General features: G+C 47.7%; 1 protein-coding gene across 1 annotated transcript in view; it reads left to right on the forward strand.

Annotated features, from left to right (window-relative positions):
• Positions 1-24,882, forward strand: part of PDHX (pyruvate dehydrogenase complex component X) — a 188,252-nt gene that overhangs the window by 141,782 nt on the left and 21,588 nt on the right. The window contains exons 8-9 of the mRNA XM_082270155.1: positions 924-982; positions 17,046-17,204. Of these exons, the coding sequence (XP_082126281.1) occupies positions 924-982; positions 17,046-17,204 (218 nt within the window). The remainder of the gene's footprint in view (positions 1-923; positions 983-17,045; positions 17,205-24,882) is intronic.

Here is a 24,882-nt window from a genome sequence, read left to right on the forward strand (position 1 = left end):
GCCAGATTGCACCTCAGATTGTTCAGGAGCTCAGTGATGTCCTGGTCCAGATCAGGGAGGAAATACCGCAGGACACCATCTGTGGTCTCATTAGAAGCATGCCCCGACGTTGTCAGGCATGCATTCAAGCACGCGGGGGCCATACAAATCACTGAGGACCATTCTGAGTTGCTGCAATGAAATTTCAGCAAAATAGACTAGCCTACTGCATCATTTTTTCACTTTGATTTTCGGGGTGTCTTTGAATTCAGCCCTCTGTAGGTTGATAATTTTCATTTCCATCAAATCATGTGGTGTCCTTTCCTTCCTAACACATTACCCAGTCCATATCCGTAATTAAAATCTACCTTTTTCCTAATCAATATACAGCTGTCACATGACCCGGATTAGTCCCAGGCTGATTGCAAGGAAACATAAGCAGAAGGAGCTTCTAGTCCTCTGCTGCTGGTCACATGTTCAAAAAATAAATAAATAAAAAAAACAGCCTTTGTAATAGAGTAAAAATAAAGAATATTAAACTGTTATAAATTGTTATACAAATATATATTTGAAATCAAATCTTTATTATTTTTTGGCAATAACATGGTGTGGTTGGGTTTCTGCCAGTCACAGGCTGTGTCATGCCCCTCCAGCCTGTGTCTTAGAATAAGAGGGAGGTGAGGCTTCCATTAATCTACATGTAATATTCCTGCGCTCATTGTGTTTAGCTGGTTAGTGGGCATGGAAGAGGAGGGAGGGAGTGGGCTGTCGTTTACCGCTGTTTATACGCTCACATGTGTGACTCTATAATGACATGGGCTGCTCAGATGTGATAGGGAGGAAATTTTAAGCATATCGAAATTAATTTCAATTAAAAAAAAAAAAAAACACTTTAAAATGATGGTGGTGAAGGTTGATATATTTTTCTTCTTTTTTTCTTGCAGATAATATAAAAGTCTCTGTAAATGATTTTATCATCAAAGCCACAGCTGCAACCCTCAAAGTAAGTTTCCATTCGATGATTATCAGACATGCATTTCTCTCCAGAATATCAGCTCTGTCCTCTTAACCACTTAAGCCCCGGAAGATTTTACCCCCTTCCTGACCATGGGGTTTTTTGCGATTTTTTTTACTGCATGACTTTAACAGACAATTGCGCGGTCGTGCAACGCTGTACCTAAACGAATTTGACTTCCTTTTTTTCCCACAAACAGAGCTTTCTTTTGGTGGTATTTGATCACCTGTGCAATTTTTTTGATCACGCGCTATAAACAATAAAAGAGCGTCAATTTTGCAAAAATAATTTTCACATTTTTTTATATGAAATTCCCCCCAAAAAAATGTAAAAATCAAAATGTTTTAACATTTTCAGCCAATTTGTTTTATGCCACATATGTTTGGTAAAAAAAAATCGCAAAAAGGGTATTTTGATTGGTTTGCGCAAAAGTTATCGCGTTTACTAACAAAGGGAAAGATTTTTGTCATTTTTGGTGTTTTTTTTTTTTAACGAGTAATGGCGGCGATCTGCGATTTTTTTTTTTTTTTTTTGCGGGACTGCGACATTGCGGCGGACAGATCGGAACCTTGACTGACATTTTTGACACTTTTGGGGTTACCAGTGACATTACTGCAGTAATCAGTGCTATACATATGCACTGTTACTGCAAAAATGACACTGGCAGGGAAGGGGTTAACTGTATTGGAGAGGGAGGGGTTAAGTGTGTCCTAGGGGCGTGTTTCTAACTGTGAAGGGACAGGTCTACTATTGTAAAAACAGAGATCAATGGTCCTACATAGTAGAACCGTCTGATCTCCATTTTTACACCAGGGAGAATGACAGGCGGCTTGTTTACATTAGCCGCCTGCCTTTCTCCCTTCAGCGGAGACGATCGTGAGTGACCGGCGGACAATCGGGTCCGCCGGTCACACGCACTGACTTGTCAGTGAACGAGCCGTGGCGGGCGCGCGCTCGCCCGCTATTGGCTCACAAGTCAGTGACAGGCAAGTGACGTACCCCTACGTCACTTTGCCTGGCCGGGGCTGACCGCCACAGTAAATGTACTTGCGGCGGTCGGCAACCGGTTAAATATGCCTGAACACTTAACATCAGTCACCCCCTGCCCCTTGGTATGGGGTGGTATTATCACCTCACTTGCTATATCCTGTGCTTTACCTCATGTTTCAGTAAGCTGCATTAAAGGAAAAGAATTGGGCCATAAGCGCTCCTTCAGATGGGCCTTCAGACCCGTCCTCCGATGTGGACTGCTGTATGTGAATCCACCTCAGAGCGGAGTGCAGGTAGCCCATAGAAGTGGATGCCGACGCTGCATGAAAACCTGACACGCTAGCAGGAGCGGGTGCACAGACATGAACGCGACATTTTGTGTTCCGTTCCGTGCTTCTACAAGCTCCTGCAGATTTTGTCATGTGACTGTGTCTGTGCAACCGCTGCGCGTTCAGCCACTTCTATGGGTTACCTGCATGCAGCTCCAAGGTGGATTCACATGCAGCAGCTCAGATCAGAGGATGGGGTCCCATCTGAATGAGCCCCAAAAGTAGCCTAAGTTGCCCTAAAGAATATGCTACCCCAACATTTCATAATCCTGATATGTAGCTGCTGTACCATGTACTTGTATAGAAAAAGTGTCTTATTCTCTTTGTATTGCTCCCTTTGTGTGAAATCCCTGATGATCCTGCCAGTCCCTCTGCTTTCTTATTTAAAACTGACCACGCTAGCCAGGATAGACCAGCATGGTCAGTTTTCTCAGCCTGCTCTCCTCCAATAATCAGACTTGTGTTTACAATCTTTTCCCTCACAGTTCAGGATGTGCCATGCTTATACCGACTTACCCACGTGAATGCAATTTTAACCACTTTACCACCGGAGGATTTTGCTGTCTTCCGTCCAGGCCACTTTTTGCGATTCGGCGCTGTGCGACTTCAACTGACAATTGCGCGGTCGTGCGACGCCGTACCCAAACGAAATTTACGTCCTTTTTTTCCCACAAACAGAGCTTTCTTTTGGTGGTATTTGATCACCTGTGCGATTTTTACTTTTTGCGCTATAAACAAAAAAAGAGCGTTTATTTTGAAAAAATAACAATATTTTTAACATTTTTTTATATGAAATTCCCCCCAAAAAAGATGTAAAAACCAATTTTTTTAAAAATTTTTGGCCAATTTGTTTTATGCTACATATGTTTGGTAAAAAAAATCGCAATAAGCGTATTTTGATTGGTTTGCGCAAAAGTTATTGCGTTTACTAACAAAGGGAAAGATTTCTGTCATTTTTGGTGTTTTTTTTTTAACGCGTAATGGCGGCGATCTGCGATTTTTTTTGCGGGACTGCGACATTGCGGCGGACAGACCGGACCCCTGACTGACATTTTTGACACTTTTGGGGGTACCAGTGACATTACTGCAGTAATCAGTGCTATAAATATGCACTGTTACTGTAAAAATGACACTGGCAGGGAAGGGGTTAATTTTATTGGAGAGGGAGGGGTTAATGTATGCCTGGTGCTTACTGACGTGTAGGGGGGGAGGTGACTATGTGATTCATGGACAGATCGGATGTCCAGCTATGCTGAACAGTCCGATCTGTCACTCCCTGTCACTATGGAGATCCGCCCGCTGTGTTTACACACAGCGTGTGTTTACACACAGCGGGCGGATCTCCAGACTCGATCCCCGACGATCGGGTAAGAGCAGCGGCGATTGCCGCTGCTCCTCCCCTGGCCCGATTCCCGCTGTGAATGAAAACAGCGGGAGCGAGCCTCCGGCGGCGCGCAAGCGCCGCCCAGAAGGGGGAGTGTCCAGTCACGTTAATACTACGTGGCTGGACGATAACGAACCACTCTGCCGCAGTAGTATTACTGTGAGCGGTTGCAGAGTGGTTAACTCTTTATTGGTTTTAAATAACCATCTACACTTAGTGGCACATTCTGTTTTTTTATTTTTTTATTTACACAATGTATTTGAAACAAATAAGTTCACAAAAAATGTGTATTTTGTCTTTCGTTCATTGACTGACACGGATCTTGATCTTCTTAACCATTGGGTTATACTGCCTCCTACAGGAGTAGGACACTAGGCAGAAAAAAAAGTTTGGCTACGCCTATGGGCAGTCCCAGGGGGTATACTCCCTCTCTCTGCTATAGGTACTCATTTTTTTCCTGCCTAGTCAGGAATAATACCTAGTTCCTTGCTGGGATCCTTGATCCTTGCAAAATGTTTTCTTTAGATATACATTTTTTTTTCTCCTGGATTTTTCCTGTGAGATCCTACAATCAACTGCCGGATTGGGCGATGGGCTTGATAATCTAGATCCAGTGAACACCCCAATCTAGCCAGTGAGCACACGCAGACCTCAGCCCTGGCCGAGACATAGCCCCACTGGACGGTGGCTGGCCTGCAAGGTAAACTCCTCGTGAGCTCCCATACAACCAGGTCTTGGCCCGAGTTGCAGGTGGTCCCCGTGGGCAATCTTGCTCCTCCCCCCTTCACTTATTCTGGGGCTGTGGGGTGGTCTGGTCCACCTCCTGGGCTGGGGGCAGGTTGTTGTGCTGGCGATGGGGGCAGGGGGAGTGCGCTGCCGGCGACCGGGTGATCGGCTATGGGGAGGAGTTTGCCTGGTGGGGGCTCCATGCCAGGGCCCACCCTTCCTGCCTGTACCGTTTTCTTAGGCCTAGGGATCATTCCTGGGTCCCTGGGAGCCTCGTGGTGCTGCTATTTTGCTGTAGCCTGTGTGCTTATTACAAGGCGGCCATGTTGGTGTAGTCCGGCAGTCATTTTGCGGTGGTTTGCCATTGAAAATAGTGGCGGCCATGACAGTGGAGTTCTCTGGGCAGCGATTTTGGCGGTGGGAGCCCCTCCTCATCCCCTGGTGCTGACTCTTGGATTTAATTTCCTGATCTCTGCACGTAGAGTGCAGATTACCCTGGTGGCTGCAGATACCTGTTTCTGCCTAGTGGTTGTGAGTCTGGCGGGGTCCTCTCCTTCTTTGCTGCTCTGTTACTGGCGACCGGGGGGTGCTGCCGGAGCGGTGGGGGTGTCCTTTAGTGGTTTTTACACCATTTTTTTTGTGGGGTCCCGCTATTGACTCGTGGAGTCTTTGGAGCAAATGCCCCCACCTAAACCCCTCTCAGAGGCTGCGGGGCCCTTCGGGTCCCAACCATCCATTGATGCCCTGGCGGCAGTCCTAGAGTCCTTCATGTCTCATGTGGAGGTGGTTTTTGGGCGACAGGCTAGCAAAAAGCGTCCCCGCCTTCCTCAACTGTCTCCTCAGATCCTGAATCTGATTCGGCCAACGTGGACATGGGTCACTCTGCTGGGTCTGCGACCACGCGCCCTACGTTCCTAGATAGTGAGGATGATTTCTCCACTCCTGTAGCCGCACACGAAAAGGCGCTGGTGGACGCACTGATTGTATCTGTTTGTGAGACCTTAAAGGTGGAGGATGCAGCTGAAATGCAATGGAGGCTTCGGTTTCCTTTTGGCACTCCCAAGCCATCCAGAGCAGCAAAGGTGTTTCCTTTCCCCTCCTATTTTGACAGAATTGTTGCTAAAGAGTGGGAATGACCAAAACATCCCCCTGTGGTCCCCCCAGCGATTTTCTATGCAGTACCCCTTTGAGGAGTCCCTCAAAGAAAAGTGGACTGTTCTCACCAGTGGTAGACCCTCCGGTTTCCAGATTGAACAAGGCAACCATGATTCCGGTTGAAAAGTTGCCAGCCTTTAAGGACCCAGCTGACAGGAAGGCTGAGGCTGTGGCCCGCATTATCTACACTGTGGCTGTTCAGGACTGAGGCCGGTATTCACCACTGCCCTGGTGTCACAAACTCTGACCGAGTCGGCTAAGCTTTTACGCCGTGAGCTGGAGGGGGAGCAGCTCTCCCTGCCTTTGCTGAGCTGGCGGACCAGTTGGTCCAAGGGCTGCAGTTTATCTGTGATGCCTCTTTTGATGCGGATCCCCTAGTTGCTAGGTTCTCTGTTTCGGCAGTGGTCATTCGACATATTTTTTGGCTCAAATGCTGGTCTGCAGACCAGACTTTCAAAAAGGCGTTGACTGATCTTCCTTTTCAAGGAGATCGCTTATTTGGAGCTACCCGCATGACATCATTAAGGGTCTCACAGGGGGGGAAGAGTACCTTTCTTTTGCAGGCTAGTATGGGCAAGGACCCTCGTCCTAGACGTGGGCCATCCTTCTTGGCTCATAAGAAGTTTTTTCATCCCTCAGGGGTGACTAACAAGGGATCAAAGAATTTCAGGGCCTCCTCTAGTGGATCCAAGCAAACTTGGTCTGGCAAGTCGAGAGCAGGCTTCTCCAGGACCGCGGACAAGGCTCCTTCAGCATGAAGGTGCGCCCTCACCCGTCTCTGGGGTGGGGGGATGTCTTTGCCAGTTTCCGGACTAATGGACTTCCCTGGTACAAAATAAGTGGGTCCACTAAGTCATACGGTCCGGCTACAAGATCGAGTTTCGTTCTTACCCTCCGGAAAGGTACTTTCCTATCAACTTGCGCCTGTCCCCGGACCGCTTACAGGGTCTTTTTGGGGCAGTGCAACACCTGTTACTTCAAGGGGTGATTGTCCTAGTTCTGACATTGTAACATTTTCAGGGGTTTTACTCAAACCTGTTTACAGTTCCCAGGAAGGAAGGCAAGGTGCGTCCAATTTTGGACCTCAAGGCGCTGAACTGCTTTGTGCAGGAGCAAAAGTTCAGAATGGAGTCCATTCACACGTGATGGAATCCCTGCATCAGGGGGATTTTCTATTTTCTTGCCTCCATCGACATCAAGGATGCTTACCTTCACATTCCAATATGTGCCGGTCACCAGCACTTCCCCTGCTTTGCCGTGGGAGAGGAGAAATATCAGTTTGTGGCGTTAACCTTTGATCTCGCCTCCGCTCCTCGGGTCTACACGAAAGTGTTGGCCCTGGTGCTAGCATTGTCACGTCAGCAGGGAATCACAGTACTGGGCTACTTGGACTTGGCCTTGGCCAGAATGCTCCTTCCTCTAGACAAACTCTAGAAACTGCAGGCTGCAATTGGTCATCCCTCCGGACTTGCATGCGGGTGCAGGGCCTGATGGTGTCTACCTTCAAGGTGTTTGTTTGCACAGTTCCATACGAGGTCCCTGCAAAGGGAGATTCTGGGCAAATGGGACAAGAATCCACAGTCTCTGGACACTCTCATCCGGCTAAGCCAGGGAACGAAAGGTTCACTGATATGGTGGGTTCGTTCTCCAGCGCTTTGGCTGGGAAAATTCTTCCTCCCCTTGTATGGGACAGTGGTCACCACGGATGCCAGCCTGTCCGGGTGGGAAAGGGGGCTTCGGCAGAAATTCTACTCAAGGGGTCTGGACACTGGAATAGTCCAGACTACTGATCAATGTCTTGGAACTCCGAGCGATCAGACTGTGCCTGGAAAATTGGACGGATCGCCTTCACAGATGACAAGTGCGCATTCAATCAGACAGTGCCATGGCCATTGCTTATTTCAATCGCCAGGGGGGCACAAGAAGTTTTCTGGCAACTCTGGAGGTAGCCGGCATTCCAAGGTTGGCAGAACGTTTAGTTCCAGTCCTCTCCGCTGTGCACATTCCGGGTGTGGAAAACTGGCAGGCGGATTACCTTAGTCAGCAGGCGTTGGACCAAGGGGAGTGGTCCCTTCATCCGGAGGTATTTCATCAGTGGTGTCTGTGGTGGGGCATCCCCGTGGTGGATCTGTTGGCGTCTCAGATCAACAGAAAGGTCACGGGATCCTCTGGCGGACGTGCTGGTGGCCCGGTGGGGTCAGTATATTTCTGATTAATGATTTCCCTCCTCTTAAGCTTCTGCCAAGATTTAGACACAGGATTGAGGCAGAAGGGATTCCAGTCATCTTAGTGGCCCCGGACTTGCCTCGCCGGGCTTGATATGCCGATCTGGTGCGGCTGGCCACCGACATTCTTCGGATGCTTCCTCTCAGGGAAGATCTGCTGTCCCAAGGGCCAATCTTCCATCCTGCCTTACAGTCGCTGACTTTGAACGCTTGGCTGTTGAGCACCAGTTGCTGAAGGATAGAGGTTTGTCTGAGTCAGTGATTCCAACGCTGTTAAAAGCTAGGAAATCTACTTCTAGGAAGATCTACCTTTGTACCTGGAAGACGTACATCACGTGGTGCGAGTCTCTTGGAGTTCATCCTAGCTCTTTTTTGTTAGCTCGGATCTTGACCTTCCTTCAATGGGGGGTTGAGCAGAAACTGGCTTTGAGTACTAACAGGGGCCAGGTGTCGGCCTTGGCGGTCTTCTGTTAACAGTCCTTAACCACACACTTCCTGGTGCGTACTTTTCTTCAGGGAGTTCGGCACTTGGCTCCTCCAGTGCGGTCTCCGTTGCTGCCTTGGGACCTCAATTTGGTGCTCTCAGTCCTCCAGAAGCCTCCTTTTGAGAATCTTCTGGAGATCCCTCTACTTGCGCTGTCTCAGAAGGTGTTTTTTTTTTTTGTGACTATCACTTCTGCGCGCAGGGTGTCAGAATTTTGCGGCATTATCCTGTCATTCACCTTGCTTGGTGGTTCACAGAGATAAGGTGGTTCTTCGCCCCTGTCCGTCGTTTCTTCCAAAGGTTGTCTCTGATTTTCATTTGAATGACATTGTGTTGCCCTCCCTGTGCCCCAGGCCAAAAAATCAAAAGGAAATTGCTTTGCATGTCTTGGATGTGGTCTGGGCAATTAGGGTGTACCTAGCAGCTGTGGAGTCTTTTAGGAAGTCACTCACGATTTGTGCTTGCGGATGGGCCTCGGAAAGGGTTGTCCGCTTCCTCTGCGACCATTTTTGGATGGATCAGACAGACGGTGATTAAGGCCTATTTCTTTAAAGGGTCAGGTTCCTCCTTGCCCTGTCAAGGCGCACTCTACTCAGGGTGCTCAGTCATTTCTGTCTCCTGCTTCCTCTGCTAACCACATGAGACACTTCTGACAAGTTTTTCTGACAATTAGAGAAAAATTGTGACAGGGGAGGGATCTCCAGATGATTGACAATCTTGGATCTGTTGCTGTGTGAAGGGGGGGAGGGGTGTCCCTTCCCTCCAATCAGCTCTCAGAGCTCTCCTCACTAAGGTCTGCAGAGTGTAACTTTAGCTTCCTGCCCACTTGCTTTCTGAAAGCTTAGACAAGCTTTATATTTCTGGACTTAAAACCGATAAAGAGAAGACTTGGTGTTTTCCTGCCATCAAGAGAAAAAATGGTGACAGGGAAGAAGCTCTAGCTGATTGACAGCCTCAGCTCTGTTCCTGTGAGCTGTGTGAAAGGGGAGTGTGTCTCCTCCCTTCAATCAGCTTTCATAACACCCCTCACTGAGTTTTGCAGTGTCATTTCAGCTCTCTGCCCCCTTTTTTTTTTTTTTTGAACGATCAAAAAGCTTTTTTAAATTCTGCACTTTAAACGGATGAAGAGAATACAGCAGATAAACAGGTACAACTCATGTAGGAGGATTTGTTTCATCTCTGTGTATCGCCTGGAGCTAGTCACTTCACTGGATGTATGGAAGGGTCTACAACCACTTTAAGGGTACCAGTCATCTGGCTGCCCGATTCACCACAAAAATTGCATGCTCAATCTTTTTTTGCAAAGCAGCATACCACAACACTTAGGGTGCAATGAGATGCTTGCGCTTTACTGCAGCAAAACTGTGTGAATCTGGCCCGATTAATAGGGTGGTGTGAGGGGGGAATGCTTTATATCAGGGGTCAGCAACCTGTAGATCGCCGTCTGGGCTTGCTGACCCACCATCCCAGAGCATCAAACAGACTGCAATGCAGAGGAACTACTTGTAAATTTGAAGCTGTAGTAGGGAGTAGGAGCCACATATGCCACCTGCTCCTGTCCCATGTGGAGTGATGCCAACTGCACTCCACCCTTTTATCCCGCCTAGCGGTCTCCAGAGTGGTGCCAGCAACAGGAAAGAAGAGATCTTCGGGTCAGTGTGAAGCAATACATTGAGCATAATAGTATAGGGCTGCTTTCACGATGATGTCCTGCAGTTTAGCCACACCGTGGGTGCAGTGCATTGTACCTGCAGCTTTCCTGCTGGTTTGCTGCGCTTAGCCATAGACTTATATTATATCCTGCGGGTTTGGTGCACTTTCTGTTAGCGCACTAAAACTCCTGAATGCAGAAAAGTGCACCACACCTGAAGGCTATAATAGTCTATGGAAAAGAATATCTAACCCTGGAATATTTGCAGATGCACTGCACCCGCGGCACATCAGTGTGAAATCAGCCTTACAGGGGGCTCAGATCAGTAAGAGTTCATTTACATTTGCAGTTTAAGGAGTGGTAAATCCCCATAGTTAAGATGTGTTTTACCACCCCCGCCACAACTGCACCCCCTTTAGCTGTAGTGGCTAAGGGTGTACACATGCAGCAGCAGAAATTGTATGCCCTGCATAGTTGATGGGTGTAGAACCTGCCAAGTATGATCCATTCAAGTGAATAAGGCCACTCTGCAAGTGCCCTGCCACTTTGTGCAGTACAGCAAACAAGGAGTTAAAGCAGGCAGCGTGGTGTTCCTTTCTCACCACCTGCTTTAACCCCTTGGACCCTGCAGAAGCTGTGAAGTTGTGGTGTGCTTGCAGACTGGCCCCATTTACTTGGAATGAGTCACGATTGGCAGGCGGTAGCACCCACCAAAAGCAAGGGGGTTTATTTCCTGCTGCAGCATGTGTACACCTTTGGTTGCTGCCTCAGCAGCTAAAGGCGCTAGGGATTTGGGGCGGTAAAACCGCAATTCAACCACGGGGTTTTAACACCACCCTCCAACTTTACGTCTGAACAAGCCATAAGGGTGCTGCTGCCGAATGTAACTAAGGGCTCATTCACAAGTGCAGAAAGCTGCTCCTCTGAAAAGCGATCTGAGTGTGTTCGACAGGTGCTCACCGCCTGATTTAAACCATTGCGATTGCTACATAGTAGTACAGTAATAAGAGGTTTAAATCAGGTGCGAGGAGGAGACACTGGGCCTGGTGAGCTTTGACCCCCTCCCATGTTTTTCAGGTAGATCTCCACCTCTTTAAGGTTCCTCCCCCTGCTTTATACAATATTCACCTGCTTACGGGAACCCAATATTGAGAGAAATATGAAGCTACCCTGAATTCCCTTCTCCAGAGGATACTAGTCACCTGGCCAATTCTGGACTAAAATCTTAATGTTTCAGAGTAAGACACTGCTCCTAGTCCTAGTAAATTCACGGCTTCTAATCTACACACTTGCTTCTAGTCTGTGTACTAGAAGACATTTCATCCATTGGATACTGCATGGCAGCCAAACAGTTAGCATTTTCTGTAGAGGAGGGCCGCAATGGCAGACTTCATATTCTATCAATGCAGGTTTCCTTTAAGTTAATTTGTAGCTGTGGTGATCTCTTCCTGATGAAAGCAGTGAGTAATATCCACATTACAGCCACTAGCAGATGGGAGTTGCCCTATCAGTGCATTTACACTCCCTTTGGCAATGCCAAGCGATGCCACCTCCCTGTGATAGGAGAGATTGCAACACGTACTGTACAAGGGTAGGCAGCATGTGAACAGGGCCGTGTATGATGCATTTGCAGGAGCACTAATTGTGCGCTGAGTCATTTTACAGTAAATATTACGTCAGTCACATTAACCACTTCAATACCCCATTTCACCCCTTTCTTGCACTGTTACACTTAGAATGACAATTGTGCGATCATGCAACAATGTACCCAAATAAAATTTTTATAATTTATCAAGACAGATGGAACTTTCTTTTGCTGGTTTATAATCACCACTGGGTTTATACATTTTTTGCTAATCAAAGAAAGACACAACACTTGGGGGGGGTTTAGTTTCTGTTATAAGATTTTGCAAAGAAGTAATTTTTTCTTTTCACTGATGTGCGCTGATGGGCTCTAACAGGCAGCACTGATGGGCAGCGCTAATGGGCACTGAAAGGTGGCACTAATGAGGCTGCATTAATGAGGCAGCACTGATTGGCAGCACTGATGATCAGTGCCCTGATTATCAGTGCAAACTATATACTCACTGTGCCCTGTCAAATTTGCCGGTTATTGGCCCTCCTTTCCTCACTCAGACAGCGCGTGAGGAAAGGACTGCCGATAACCGGCAAGTCTGTTTACATGTGACCAGCTGTGATTGGACACAGCTGATCACATGGCAAAGGGCCACTGTGATTGGCCCTTTACCACAATCTGTGATCACAGGGTTCACAGAGCATGCCCCATGCTTGTCCATGGACGTCCTCTCAGAACTGAAGATTTGCGTTGTAGTCCTCTTTTGGCTATAGCGCAGTCAGGAACCAGTTTATTCCTTCTCATCTGCTTCACTGTAAAACATATAGGGCTCCATTCACGCTATATCTACTGCTTTAAAGCATAGTTCCACCCTAAAGTGGAAGTTCCACTTTAAGGACTCCTCACCCCCTTACATGCCATTGGCATGTCATTTTATTGGAGGTGGAGCAGGTACCCAGTTTTGACAGCTACCCGCTCCCACTTCCGCTCAGGGTGCCGCGGCCATTGAGGAGGCACAGCGCGACTTGCGCATACGCAGTGCGCACCCGCCTGTTAAGCTGCAAGCTCTCACAGCCAGTTGCCCAAACTTGTCCTACTGGGGAGAGAACAGAGGATTTGGGTGCTGGATCATGGGACAGCTGAGTGTGTATTTATTAAAAGTCAGCAGCTACTCTTTTTGTAGCGGCTGATATTTAATAAGCACAAAAAACGACTGAAACGCTGCTTTAACATCAGCAGTAAAATACCTCTTAGCGTTTTTTTTTTTTTTAGCAATTCACAAAAAAAAAAAAAAATGCTACTAAAATACTGCATGAACTATCTTAAGTGATGCAGTATATTAACAGTGAAAGCTCACTGAAAACTGAGCATGTGCAGAGCTGTCAACACTGCTCTGCAAAATCCCCAACCGCATTGGGGACATGGACAGAAGGTGGAGATAGAGAGCAGCAGGATCAACCAGATGTTTTGCAGAATACGGAAATGTCCTAGTGAGTATGAACAGCATATAATACACCATTTATTAATAGTTTTTTTATGATGTGGGTTTAGTGACACTTTAATAATGCTCTTCGCTAGAAACACTTGAACTCAAAAATTTGGAGGGTTGTCTACAAACTCTGGCCATATAGTAGAACCACCAACCTATGGCCTTATGGTGCCTGAAAACTGTTTGAAAATCATAAACTGACCATCACCTTTGCCCTATTGTAGAAGACTGCAATAGACATGGAGTACGTCCACAGGTGGTTGATAAATCTCTGCCAGTCGGCGCATGCTGTGCTACCCAATCCCAGCAGATTCTCCCTTAGCAGAACTTCTGTGTGTATGAACAACGGCTGAGGCCCCCCTTCCAGCCTAACAGCCTGCTCATGTCTGCCAGTACAGAACGCCTTCTCCGTTGTGTGTACTGGATAGGAAAATTCATTTTACTGACACGGGGCATTTCACAGTCTACGGGAAAACAAATGTATTCCTTCTGCCGTTGTTTTAGTTTGTAGAAGTTAATCTTCGGGGAGTTCCGGATGACTTGCTCTTTTGTTCCACTCGCTGGCTTTGTGTAAGCAGAGCTCGGTCCCCTCTCCTGTTACTGTATCACAGACGTTCCAGACAGGGATTTACCCATATGCCATGTTTTGTATAGGAGAGGAAGTAGATCTGTGTCTAAGGCGTCTTTCTCCAAGTGCTTGAAAAAAATCAAACTTCCACATAATGTGCTGGAAGTCTGACTTACAAGCTACATTAAAGGGAAAGGGTGATCATTTTTTCTTTATAGATATGCATGTAAAAGCCAGCAAGACAGCGATGCAGTAGGGGGTAGATAAGCGCTCTTTAGTGATCCTGTTACTGGCAAATTGCCACCAGCAAATGGATTGCATAAATTCTTACTCTAGCAATCATCTAGCACAAAGGCCCCCAACCTTTTTGCCATGGGGGGCCATTTTTAGGGGCGTGTAGTCAATTTCGGCAGCGGGTGATTTGTCAGGCATGATTGGCAGGTGTTAGCACTTAAATCATCTTGACACCATGCTGGATATGGTGTCAGGATGATTGATACACATTATTTATCTTATTACATTGCAATATATGATAAAATAGTTCAACTCCCCATAATGGAGAATCAGTGGAAACACTGAGCTGGTCACTTGCCACCTGTAGGGTGCCACCGTCGCCTGCCACCAGATGCAGTGTGTCAGTTGCCACCATCCCCTGCCTCCAGATGCTGCGTGTCACTTGCCACCGTCCCCTGCCGGCAGATGCTACATGTCACTTGCCACCGTCCGCTGCCGGCAGATGAAGCGTGTCACTTGCCACCCCAGCCTGCCAGCAGATGCAGCGTGTCACTTGCCACCCATAGCCTGCCACCAGATGCAGCGTGTCACTTGCCACCCATAGCCTGCCACCAGATGCAGCGTGTCACTTGCCACCCATAGCCTGCCACCAGATGCAGCGTGTCACTTGCCACCCCCAGCCTGCCACCAGATGCAGCGTGTCACTTGCCACCCCCAGCCTGCCACCAGATGCAGCGTGTCACTTGCCACCCCCAGCCTGCCACCAAATGCAGTGTGCCACTTGCCACCCCAGCCTGCCACCAGATGCAGCGTGTCACTTGCAACCCCCAGCCTGCCACCAGATGCAGCGTGTCACTTGCCACCCCCAGCCTGCCACCAAATGCAGTGTGCCACTTGCCACCCCAGCCTGCCAGCAGATGCACTGTGCCACTTGCCACCCCCAGCCTGCCATAGCTCACCGCCAAATGCTCATGAAGAGGCCTGGCTGTGTGCATGCGGCCAGGTGCCTGCCCCTCCCTCTGGCTCCCCCTCCAATCCCGGCTCTAGGACGCTTCTTTCCTTCCTTTACAGCAGTGTTGGGACAGGCTGGTCTCGCGCTGCATTTCCTCAAAATAGTCAGACTTACCGGAGCCCCGGGAAGGTGAACGACCCTCCCGCCACTGACTGCCGATGTAGCTCCTCCCAGTGGCCGTGCAGCCCAGGGCCTGACGAGCCATGGACCCCTGATCTAGCGGATATCCAAGACTATGATTAGACACTTTGCCTAAAGCCTCGTATATGCCACTAGGTTTTTTTTTTTTTTTTTCATTCAACCAAAAAAAACTGTCTGCTCAAGTCTGAGCCGCTGTACTAACAATCTGATGTTAGTTCCACAATCTCCCCTACACAGTTATTCTGTCCTGACCTGTCCTGTGTTAGGAATGAAAGGATGCCACATTGTTTGATGGAAATGAAAATTATCAACCTTCAGAGGGCTGAATTTAAAGACACCCCCAAAAATCTAAGTGAAAAAAATGATACAGCAGGCTAGTCCATTTTGCTGAAATTTTATTGCAGCAACTCAAACATGCTTGTATGCATGCCTGACAACATCGGGGCATGCTCCTAATGAGATGACAGATGGTGTCCTGGGTATTTCCTCCCAGATCTTTCCAGGGCAACATTGAGCTCCTGAACAGATCAAGGCGCAACCTGGGGGCGTCGGACGGACCTAAACTCAATTTCCCAGAGGTGTTCTATTGGATTTAGTTCAGGCGAGCGTGGGGGCTATTCAATGCTTCTATCCATTCCTTCATCCTCCAGGAACTGGCTGCATACTCTTGCCACATAAGGCTGGGCATTGTCATGCACCAGGGGAAACCCAGGACCCGCTGCACCAGCTTAGGGTCCGACAATAAATCCAAGGATTTAATCCCGATACTAAATGGCAGTCTGTGCCATTGTCTAGCCTGTAGAGGTCTGTGTGTCCCTCCATGGATATGCCTTCCCAGACCATCACTGACCCACCACCAAAACCGGTCATGCTGAACTATGTTACACGTAGCATAACGCTCTACATGGCTTCTCCAGATTCTTTCACGTCTGTCACATGTTCTCAGGGTGAACCTGCTCTCATCTGTGAAAAGCACAGGGTGCCAGTGGCGGACTTGCCAATTCTGGTGGCCTGCTGGAGGTCATTTTGCAGGGCTCTGGCAGTGTTCATCCTGTTCCTCTTTGCACAAAGGAGCAGATACCGGTCCTGCTGATGGGTTAAGGACCTTCTACGGCCCTGTCCAGCTCTCCTAGAGTAACTGCCTGTCTCCTGGAATCTCCTTCATGCTCTTGAGACTGTGGTGGGAGACACAGCAAACCTTCTGGCAATGGCACATACTGATGTGCCATCCTGAAGGAGTTGGACTGCCTGTGCAACCTCTATAGGGTCCAGGTATCGCCTCATGTTACCAGTAGTGACACTGACCCTAGCCAAATGCAAAACTAGTGAAAAACAGTCAGAAAAGTTAAGTAGCTAAAAAAATTCAGTGGCCTCCACCTGTAAAACCATTCCTGTTTTGGAGGTCATCTTCATTGTTGCCCATCTAGTGACCTGTTAATTTAATTAACGCCAAAGCAGCTGAAACTGATTCACAACCCCCTCTGCTACTTAACTGACCAGATCAATATCCAGGAGTTTAATTGACTTGATGCTATACTGATTAAAAATTGTTCCTGTAATTTTTTTGAGCAGTGTACTCTAAATGCCCATAGCCTGGCCACAGGTTTCCTTTAATGATTGTTTAGATCTGGTCAGCTAGCCTTACAGAAAAGCTTGAAGCCAAACCTGACTCAGAGTTGCAATGAGAGGAGCAGTAAAGTGCAGCCATTGTACAGCACAAGAAAGCTGAGCTGCCCCCATGTTTTATAGATAATTACAAGCTATACAGAGAAACACATATTTTATAACATTAACACACATTTATAAAAGTAATTTACATTAAAAGTGAGCACATTAGCTTATATCATAAAAAAAAAGTAAAAAATAAAGAAAAAAAAGAAAAAAAAAATCCTGCAAAAGACTATAATCTCTCGAATGAAAGTGTTGCCTTTACAGTAATATGGTATTGTAGAGAAATGGTCATATACATTATAAAGCCAACGATTACTGCCTTTTGTATCCACATTTTAGCTTTTATATTCAGCTCGCTTGTATTATCCGGTTTTCTGAACAGATCGCTCTAATGGCTTCCTCCTTTCTACCCCCAGCAAATGCCTGAGGTAAATGTCACATGGAATAGAGAAGGCCCCAGCAAGTTGGAGTCCATTGACATCTCCATCGCCGTGGCAACCGACCGAGGCCTAATCACTCCTATAATAAGGCACGCCAGCAACAAGGGAATTCAAGAAATTGCAGAGACTGCAAAGGTGAGACACATTAGTGACACGTGCCCCGAGTGTGTCACTGCTGCTTGACAGCTGCGTCTGAGCTATTTTCATCGAGAAAAAGAAAAAAAAGAAGGGAAGTAAGAGCCAGTAGGTGTAAATTGCACTGACTAATCATTTAGCAGATTGTCATAGGCTTCCTAAATAACGGTATCTGTGCTGGAAACAGAAGCTGGTTGCTATGAACGACTATAATGGTTTTTCTGTCGGACACATAGGGCCTTTTCACACCTGATGTCTTTTTTCAACCTCACTAACTTTGTAACTGTAGATGGGCACCTTAAAGGCCACAACATACAGGGGTATACAATGTACAACATACAGGGGTATACAATGTACGGTTAACAGCAAACACACACACACACATCATAGGTTGAACTGGATGGACTGATGTCTTTTTTCAACCTCACTAACTATGTAACCTGTGCACATGCAATTAAGGTGTACGTTTAGTAAACTGAGAAGTTTTCTCTCAGTTCACTTCTCGGTAAGTCTGGAACATCAGCAGGGTAATTTTACTGGTGCAGACTACTAGAAATGAGCACACAGTTTAGGCCTTGTAGGCTACCTTTTCATTGGGAAGATAACATTTTTCATGAACTCATGAAAAGTTTTTGATGTTGTGGATGGAAGGTGACCGGGTCTCTTTAAAGTGGTTTTAAAGCTTGAAGGTTTTTACCACTTGTATGCATTCTATGCATGAAGGTAAAAAACCACCTGTGTGCAGCAGCCACCCCCCCCCCCCCCCCAATCCTTAACGGAGTCCCCTCTAATCCAGCGATGTTCATGCTAGCCTCGGCTGTCCCAGGACTCTCCCTCATTTGCTGAGACAGCAGCGGGAGCCCATTGGCTCCCACTGCTGTCAATCACAGCCAGTTAGCCAATGAGGAGAGAGGGTGTCAGGGCTGAGCCACGGCTCTGTGTCTTATGGACGCATGGATCAGCTGCTTGGGAGGGAGCGCTCAGCGGTGCTCACAGGGTAAGCGGCTTCCTCTGGAGGTACTTCTGGAGGGGGAGGAGCCAGGAGCGCCAATGGGGGACCCAAAAAGAGGAGGACCGGAGCTGTTCTGTGCAAAACCACTGCACAGAGCAAGTAAGAGCCCATTCACACTAGCGCGACTTGTGAGGCAACTTGTGTTGCCCCAGGTAGCTTGACATAACAAAAGCAATGTTAATCAATCAGTGCCGTCTTAATTGGCACTACTGAAGTTGCTCCGACTTCAGAAAAGGGTCCTGTACTACTTTGAGGCGACCTGTGATCCGACTGTCCCATATACTTCAATGGGAGTCGCCTCCTTATCTTAATTGAAGCGACTTGTTATCAGACTTTCCAGGAAGAAGAAAGAGATTAGCCAGGCATTCCCCACAGACAGTCGCCTGTCTCTTCAAAGTAGTGCACAAGTCTCTTCCAAGTCTCTTCCAAGTCTCTAAACAAGTCTCTTCGCGCCGGTTCACATAGGAGCGACGCTACTTTCAGGGGCGACCTCCGAGATCGCGGTGCGAGCAGCGCGCCGCGACCTCGGAGCGGCCGCCACGGACTTCATAACATTGAAGTCTATGGCGGTCGCCTCCTAGTCGCCCCAAAGAAGCTCCGGACCCTTTTTCTAGGTCGGAGCGACTTGTGTCGCTCCTATTAGAACGGGTCCACAGCTTCCCTATGGGAGGCGACCTGTGAGGCGACCAGGTCGCCTCACAGGTCGCCCTAGTTTGAACCGGGGCTTCAAGTCACGGGGCGACTTTCTGGTAGTGGTAGTGTGAACCAGCAGTTAGTATGACATGTTTTTTTTAAAAAAAAAAAACAACAATCAAAGCTTTAATACCAGTAAACATAGGGCAAGAATTACTGCGCTAACCACACATAAAGAAAAAGCTGCTTGCACTAATCACTAGACAAAAAAGTGACCAAAAACATAAAACAAGAAAATGTGCAGTTCTAATACCAATGAAATGTGATTAAACAAATAACACATATAAATGAAATGTAAAATGTCCAATCATATAAACCATATGGAAATCAATAAAAAGTCCATCAGGAAATGAAAGTCCCAAGTGAGTAGTGTGATGAAAAGGATCCAACATAAGAAAACGTGATCACAATGTGCAGCAAATCCCAACACCGATAAAGGTTAATAGATTGCGCTCACCAGATATATAGGACCCAAATACCATATAGCATATGGGTCATATAAGCTGTTGTAATATTAAGTGGATGTCCCAGCTGGATGTAAAGACCTCAATGGAATCCATAAGGATCAGCAACAGACATGGATAAACCAAATCCCAGCTCCAACACGGATATAGGTGAAAACCAAAGAGGGACAAACATAGTGTAATACTGCTAAAATCAATTTATTAAAAAAACATAGACGATACACTTACAAAACGTCCCAAGGTATTATGCATATCAAGGGTATATAGCAGGGCTGACTGTAGTCCTCTTAACGCGTTTCAGCAGAAATGCCTTTATCAAAAACTTGACATGACCGCTGACATGCATGCATGAGTTGACATGCATGAGCAGTGTATATGGTGTGAATAGGACACATTGGACATTATGGTTTGTCAGACGTCCTTCCATTGATCTGCATTTTACAGCTGCCAAAAACACAGATGAATGCACTGGTGAGAATTGGCCCTAAAAGCTCATCACAAAAGCAGCAAGCAGGATTTTTTTTTTTAAACACATCACACATAAAATGCACAGATGTGGACAGGGCCTAACAAAGGATATAGCAATAAAAGCTGACAAGCGACCCCTCCCCTCCTGTCTGCCTTTTGTCTGATGTATTGCTGGAGTTCTACTAGGGCTGGGCGATAAAACGATACCGATAGGTATCGCGATAGTCCCGTGCTCGATAGCAATAAAAGGCTTCGAACGATAAAACGAAAAGTCCGCTCCGACGGGTTTAAGCTTTAAAAATGGCGCCGCCCGTCGCATACATGTCACCGCGCACGCGCCGCTCGGGAGAGGCCGGGAAAAGCCAAAATTACACGAGCGGCGCGTGCGCAACGACGTGTCGGCGCCGGGCGGCGCCATTTTTAAAATGAAGGCGCCTCTGGAACAGGTAAGTGAAACCGCTTCACTACCTGCCATTATGCAGGGCTGCGGGCACACTACAAGGGATGCAGTGCTGCGGGCATGGTCTACCTGTACCATGCCCACAGCACTGCATCTCCTGTAGTATGCCCACAACCCCGGATCCTCTTGTACCATGCCAGTACCCTGCATTCTCCTGTACCATGCCAGTACCCTGCATTCTCCTGTACCATGCCAGTACCCTGCATTCTCCTGCACCATGCCAGTGCCCTGCATTCTCCTGCACCATGCCAGTGCCCTGTATTCTCCTGCACCATGCCAGTACCCTGCATTCTCCTGCACCATGCCAGTGCCCTGCATTCTCCTGCACCATGCCAGTGCCCTGCATTCTCCTGCACCATGCCAGTGCCCTGCATTCTCCTGCACCATGCCAGTGCCCTGCATTCTCCTGCACCATGCCAGTACCCTGCATTCTCCTGCATCATGCCAGTGCCCTGCATTCTCCTGCATCATGCCAGTACCCTGCATTCTCCTGCATCATGCCAGTACCCTGCATTCTCCTGCATCATGCCAGTACCCTGCATTCTCCTGTACCATGCCCGCCGCCCTGCATTCTCACCCTAGGGTCCTTATTTTAAATGGGTAATAAAAAATATCAATAATTATCAATATCGACCGATATGAAACACTGATATCGTGATACAGTTTTCAGCCATATCGCCCAGCCCTAAGTTCTACTTTAAATATGTTCTGTTCTAGTAATTTCCCAAGACGTGTACCTTTTTTTTTTTTTTTTTTTTTTATGGCAATCTTATGTTTTATTGGCAGTGTGTTGATGAGACGGGTTTGCTAGCAGTCTAGTTAGGCTCGGCGTTGGTCAGCAGGGTTGGTGTGCCCTTGCCAAAGTCTGACACCAGCATCCTAATCCGGTGTAATTATATTATAGAGCTGAGGATGTAATCTGTACTGTGATGCTGTTTATCTGTGATCAGGTCTGCTGCAGTATAGAACTTCCTGTCTTTACTCTGAGAATCTTTACGTGTCATTTCATTATATTTATGACCGTGCATTTCCGTGTTTTCATGAAAGACCCCCCCCCCCTCATTTTGCAAAAAAACATCAAGCTATCTCTTCTTGGCATCAGTAGCTCTTTTTTACTGATATTCTTTACTTTGGCTTTATTCCCCTCTGTTTTCACCTGGTGATCTGGCCAGTAACACGCCTCCTGTATTAGGTAGACATAACTCTGGATAAATGAAAACAGGAGGCACAACAGACCAGAGCATCGTCTGTGGTGAGGGGAGTGTTCAGTGTATTAGCAGATTTAGATGCACTAACAATTTGAAGCCAAACGTACAGCCAACACATTTAAAGGAAACCGCAGAGGGCACCATTCAGTATATACATAGAACAAGATTTTATTAAAAATCGCAAGTGGCAACTGAGAAGACGCATAAAGATTAGAGCATGTATTCCACCCTATGCTGTTAACCGTTGAGCCTCAGTGTGCCTTCAGGAAGCAGATGCTGCTGTCAAGAGGTTTGTGTGATCAGCACACATGGGGGCGTTACCTTGGCCAATCTGCATGCAAATACAGCCTACCTAGGCCACACCCTGCTGCCAACTGACATCCACCCATGAAGGTATTTTGGTATATGAATAACCCAGTGTACCACTTTCATCATGGCTGAGGGCTATTGAGAGGAGAACTGATGGCAGGGTGTGGTGATGTTTGCAGGAAGCTATGTACAGCATCCTATGTATGGCCCCTCCCATTTGTCATAACCTGCCTGAATTGCATATAGCAGGGATATGCAAACCGTGGCCCTCCAGCTGTTGCAAAACTACAACTCCCATCATGCCTCTGCCACTGGGTGTCATGCTTGTGGCTGTCAGTCTTGCGATGTCTCATGGGACTTGTAGTTCTGCAACATCTGGAGGGCCACGGTTTGCATACCCCTGGCATATAGTAACACAGAGACCCGGTGATGGCATCACTGGCTATAAAATAAAGTATGCAGTGAAAATGGAAAGGATTTATTAAAAAATGAATTTAACATGTTGATGAGCGGGGATGGAGGAACCAGGGAAGGCAAGATTTATGGAGATTACACTTCTGCTTTAAAGGTACACTCCAGTCGGAAGCGGTAGTTGGGCCTTAAAATTCATACAGGGAGCAAAGCCAGTTTTCATCCAGGCACCCCACTTATCTGATCATTTGGGAACACATTGTTTTCTACTTGTTTTGAAAAAGATGCTCCCACATCACAGGTTCCTTGCTACTCCCTATTGGATGGGAATGACTCTTTCAGACCAGTGTAAGTTTACCACCCTCAGAAAAGTAATTTACAGTGGATTGCTTTTCAGAGGGCAGTATAACAGCAGCTGGCAGGCATTTAGGAGGTGCTATTGATGGCTATTTTCTGTTTGGTTTTGTTTTTTAAGAAGTACAGCCAAAGCTCGTTTGGCTTTACCTCTACTGTGGAACACAGTAGTGTAGTTCGTTCTGCACTCCTGTGACCCTTTTTCTGAACCCCGCTGTCAGCTGATGTCACAGAGCCTGACCTCTTTTTCTGAAGCCCGCTGTCAGCTGATGTCACAGAGCCTGACCCCTTTTTCTCAAGCCCGCTGTCAGCTGACGTCACAGGGCCGGTCCAGGCTCAGGCAAGATCAGGATGAAGTGGGGATCCGCCCACATGCCTGGATCGGCACCCGGTTCAGCCTTCGCTGTTAGCCACTGAGAGCCTGAGCCAGCCGCTCCCACCCCTCCACAGCCCAGCGTTCTTTTTCTTTTTCCTGTTTTTTTTTTTTTTTTTAATTATGATTTATTTATTTTATTTTACAGGGGTGGAATCGACTCCTATCTCCACCTAATTGAGTATTATTACCCTTCTTTCTGTGATCCAACTAGGGTACAGGCAGGTAGTGGGCTGAATTTTGATGCTTCCTCCCCACCAGGACAAGATGTACATTTCCCCTTCTAGTGAATAATATTGTGCTCTCCTCCTCTGATTGGCTATCCCAGCAGTCAATCATAGGACAGAAATGCATGACACGTCTTATCAACAATGAAAATACCGCATAAGTAAAAAAAAAAAAAAAAAAAAAGATTGGGGTAAGATTACAGATGGACAACATGTTACCGTGTTCAGTTATTTTAGAATTTGTAGTAGACAATTATAACATTGAAGGTGGAGTGTTCCTTTAAAGGAGAAGTCCAATAGACTTGTAGTGGAGCAATAAACAAACATTCCATTCCTGTCAATGTTCTTTGCTGCATTTTTGAAATTTTTACTACCCAAGTTGGTAAACTTGACATCTAATGTTTCTTGTTGTTCACGGTGATCATATGATTCTCTCGCGTTCAGTGAGCTCTGGACATCAAGAACAAACAATGGTCACTTTATGGTTCCGTGAAATTGATTGGATCATGCAGCCCATAAATATTTTTGTATGGATTCAGAAATATTCAGAGTTTGTTTCCTCGTGCCTACCAAACACTCACATCCTTTGTGAGTCGCGGGTCTGTGGTCGGAAAACGTGGCGGCTTTTCAGTCAATGACCAGTTCTAGTCCAAGGACACGTAAACAAAAACTAGCAGTGCAGTGCCATTCACAAATGTTTGATCGGAAAGTCCCCATTCGACATGGATTCAGATTGTGAAGGGTCTTTAGTCTAAGGCACATATGTCAAACGCAAGGCCCGCCAGGCATTCTCATATGGCCCTCGCACCCAGTTTTGAAACTGGAGGCTGAGCCGCCTACACAGGGAGGTACTAGAGCCGGGCCAGATAGGAGAGAGAGATGCGAGGAAGAACTCCTGAACCCATAACTTTGTACATACTGCACCCCTAAACCCTGCGCTCTCTACATAGTGCACCCCTGAACCCTGCACTCTGCATGTAGCGCACACTTAAACCCTGAACTCTGTACATTGCGCTCCTCTGAATCCTGCACTCTGTGCCTAGGGCACCCCTGGAGCTGCACGCTGTGCCTAGGGCACCCCTGGAACTGCACGCTGTGCCTAGGGCACCCCCTGGGACTGCACGCTGTGCCTAGGGCACCCCCTGGGACTGCGCGCTGTGCCGAGGGCACCCCCTGGGACTGCGCGCTGTGCCGAGGGCACCCCCTGGGACTGCGCGCTGTGCCGAGGGCACCCCCTGGGACTGCGCGCTGTGCCGAGGGCACCCCCTGGGACTGCGCGCTGTGCCGAGGGCACCCCCTGGGACTGCGCGCTGTGCCGAGGGCACCCCCTGGGACTGCGCGCTGTGCCGAGGGCACCCCCTGAGACTGCACGCTGTGCCGAGGGCACCCCCTGGGACTGCACGCTGTGCCTAGGGCACCCCCTGGGACTGCACGCTGTGCCTAGGGCACCCCCTGGGACTGCACGCTGTGCCTAGAGCACCCCCTGGGACTGCACGCGGTGCCGAGGGCACCCCCTGGGACTGCGTGCTGTGCCGAGGGCACCCCTGGAACTGCGCGCTATGCCTAGAGCACCCCCCGAGACTGCGCGCTGTGCCGAGGGCACCCCTGGGACTGCACGCTGTGCCGAGGGCACCCCCTGGGAAAGTATTTATAATATAAATGTATAATAATATAAATATTTTTTTTTCAAATTTGTCAG

This window comes from Pelophylax lessonae, assembly GCF_965119305.1.
Source record: "Pelophylax lessonae genome assembly, chromosome: 10".
In the NCBI taxonomy this organism is placed as follows: domain Eukaryota; kingdom Metazoa; phylum Chordata; class Amphibia; order Anura; family Ranidae; genus Pelophylax; species Pelophylax lessonae.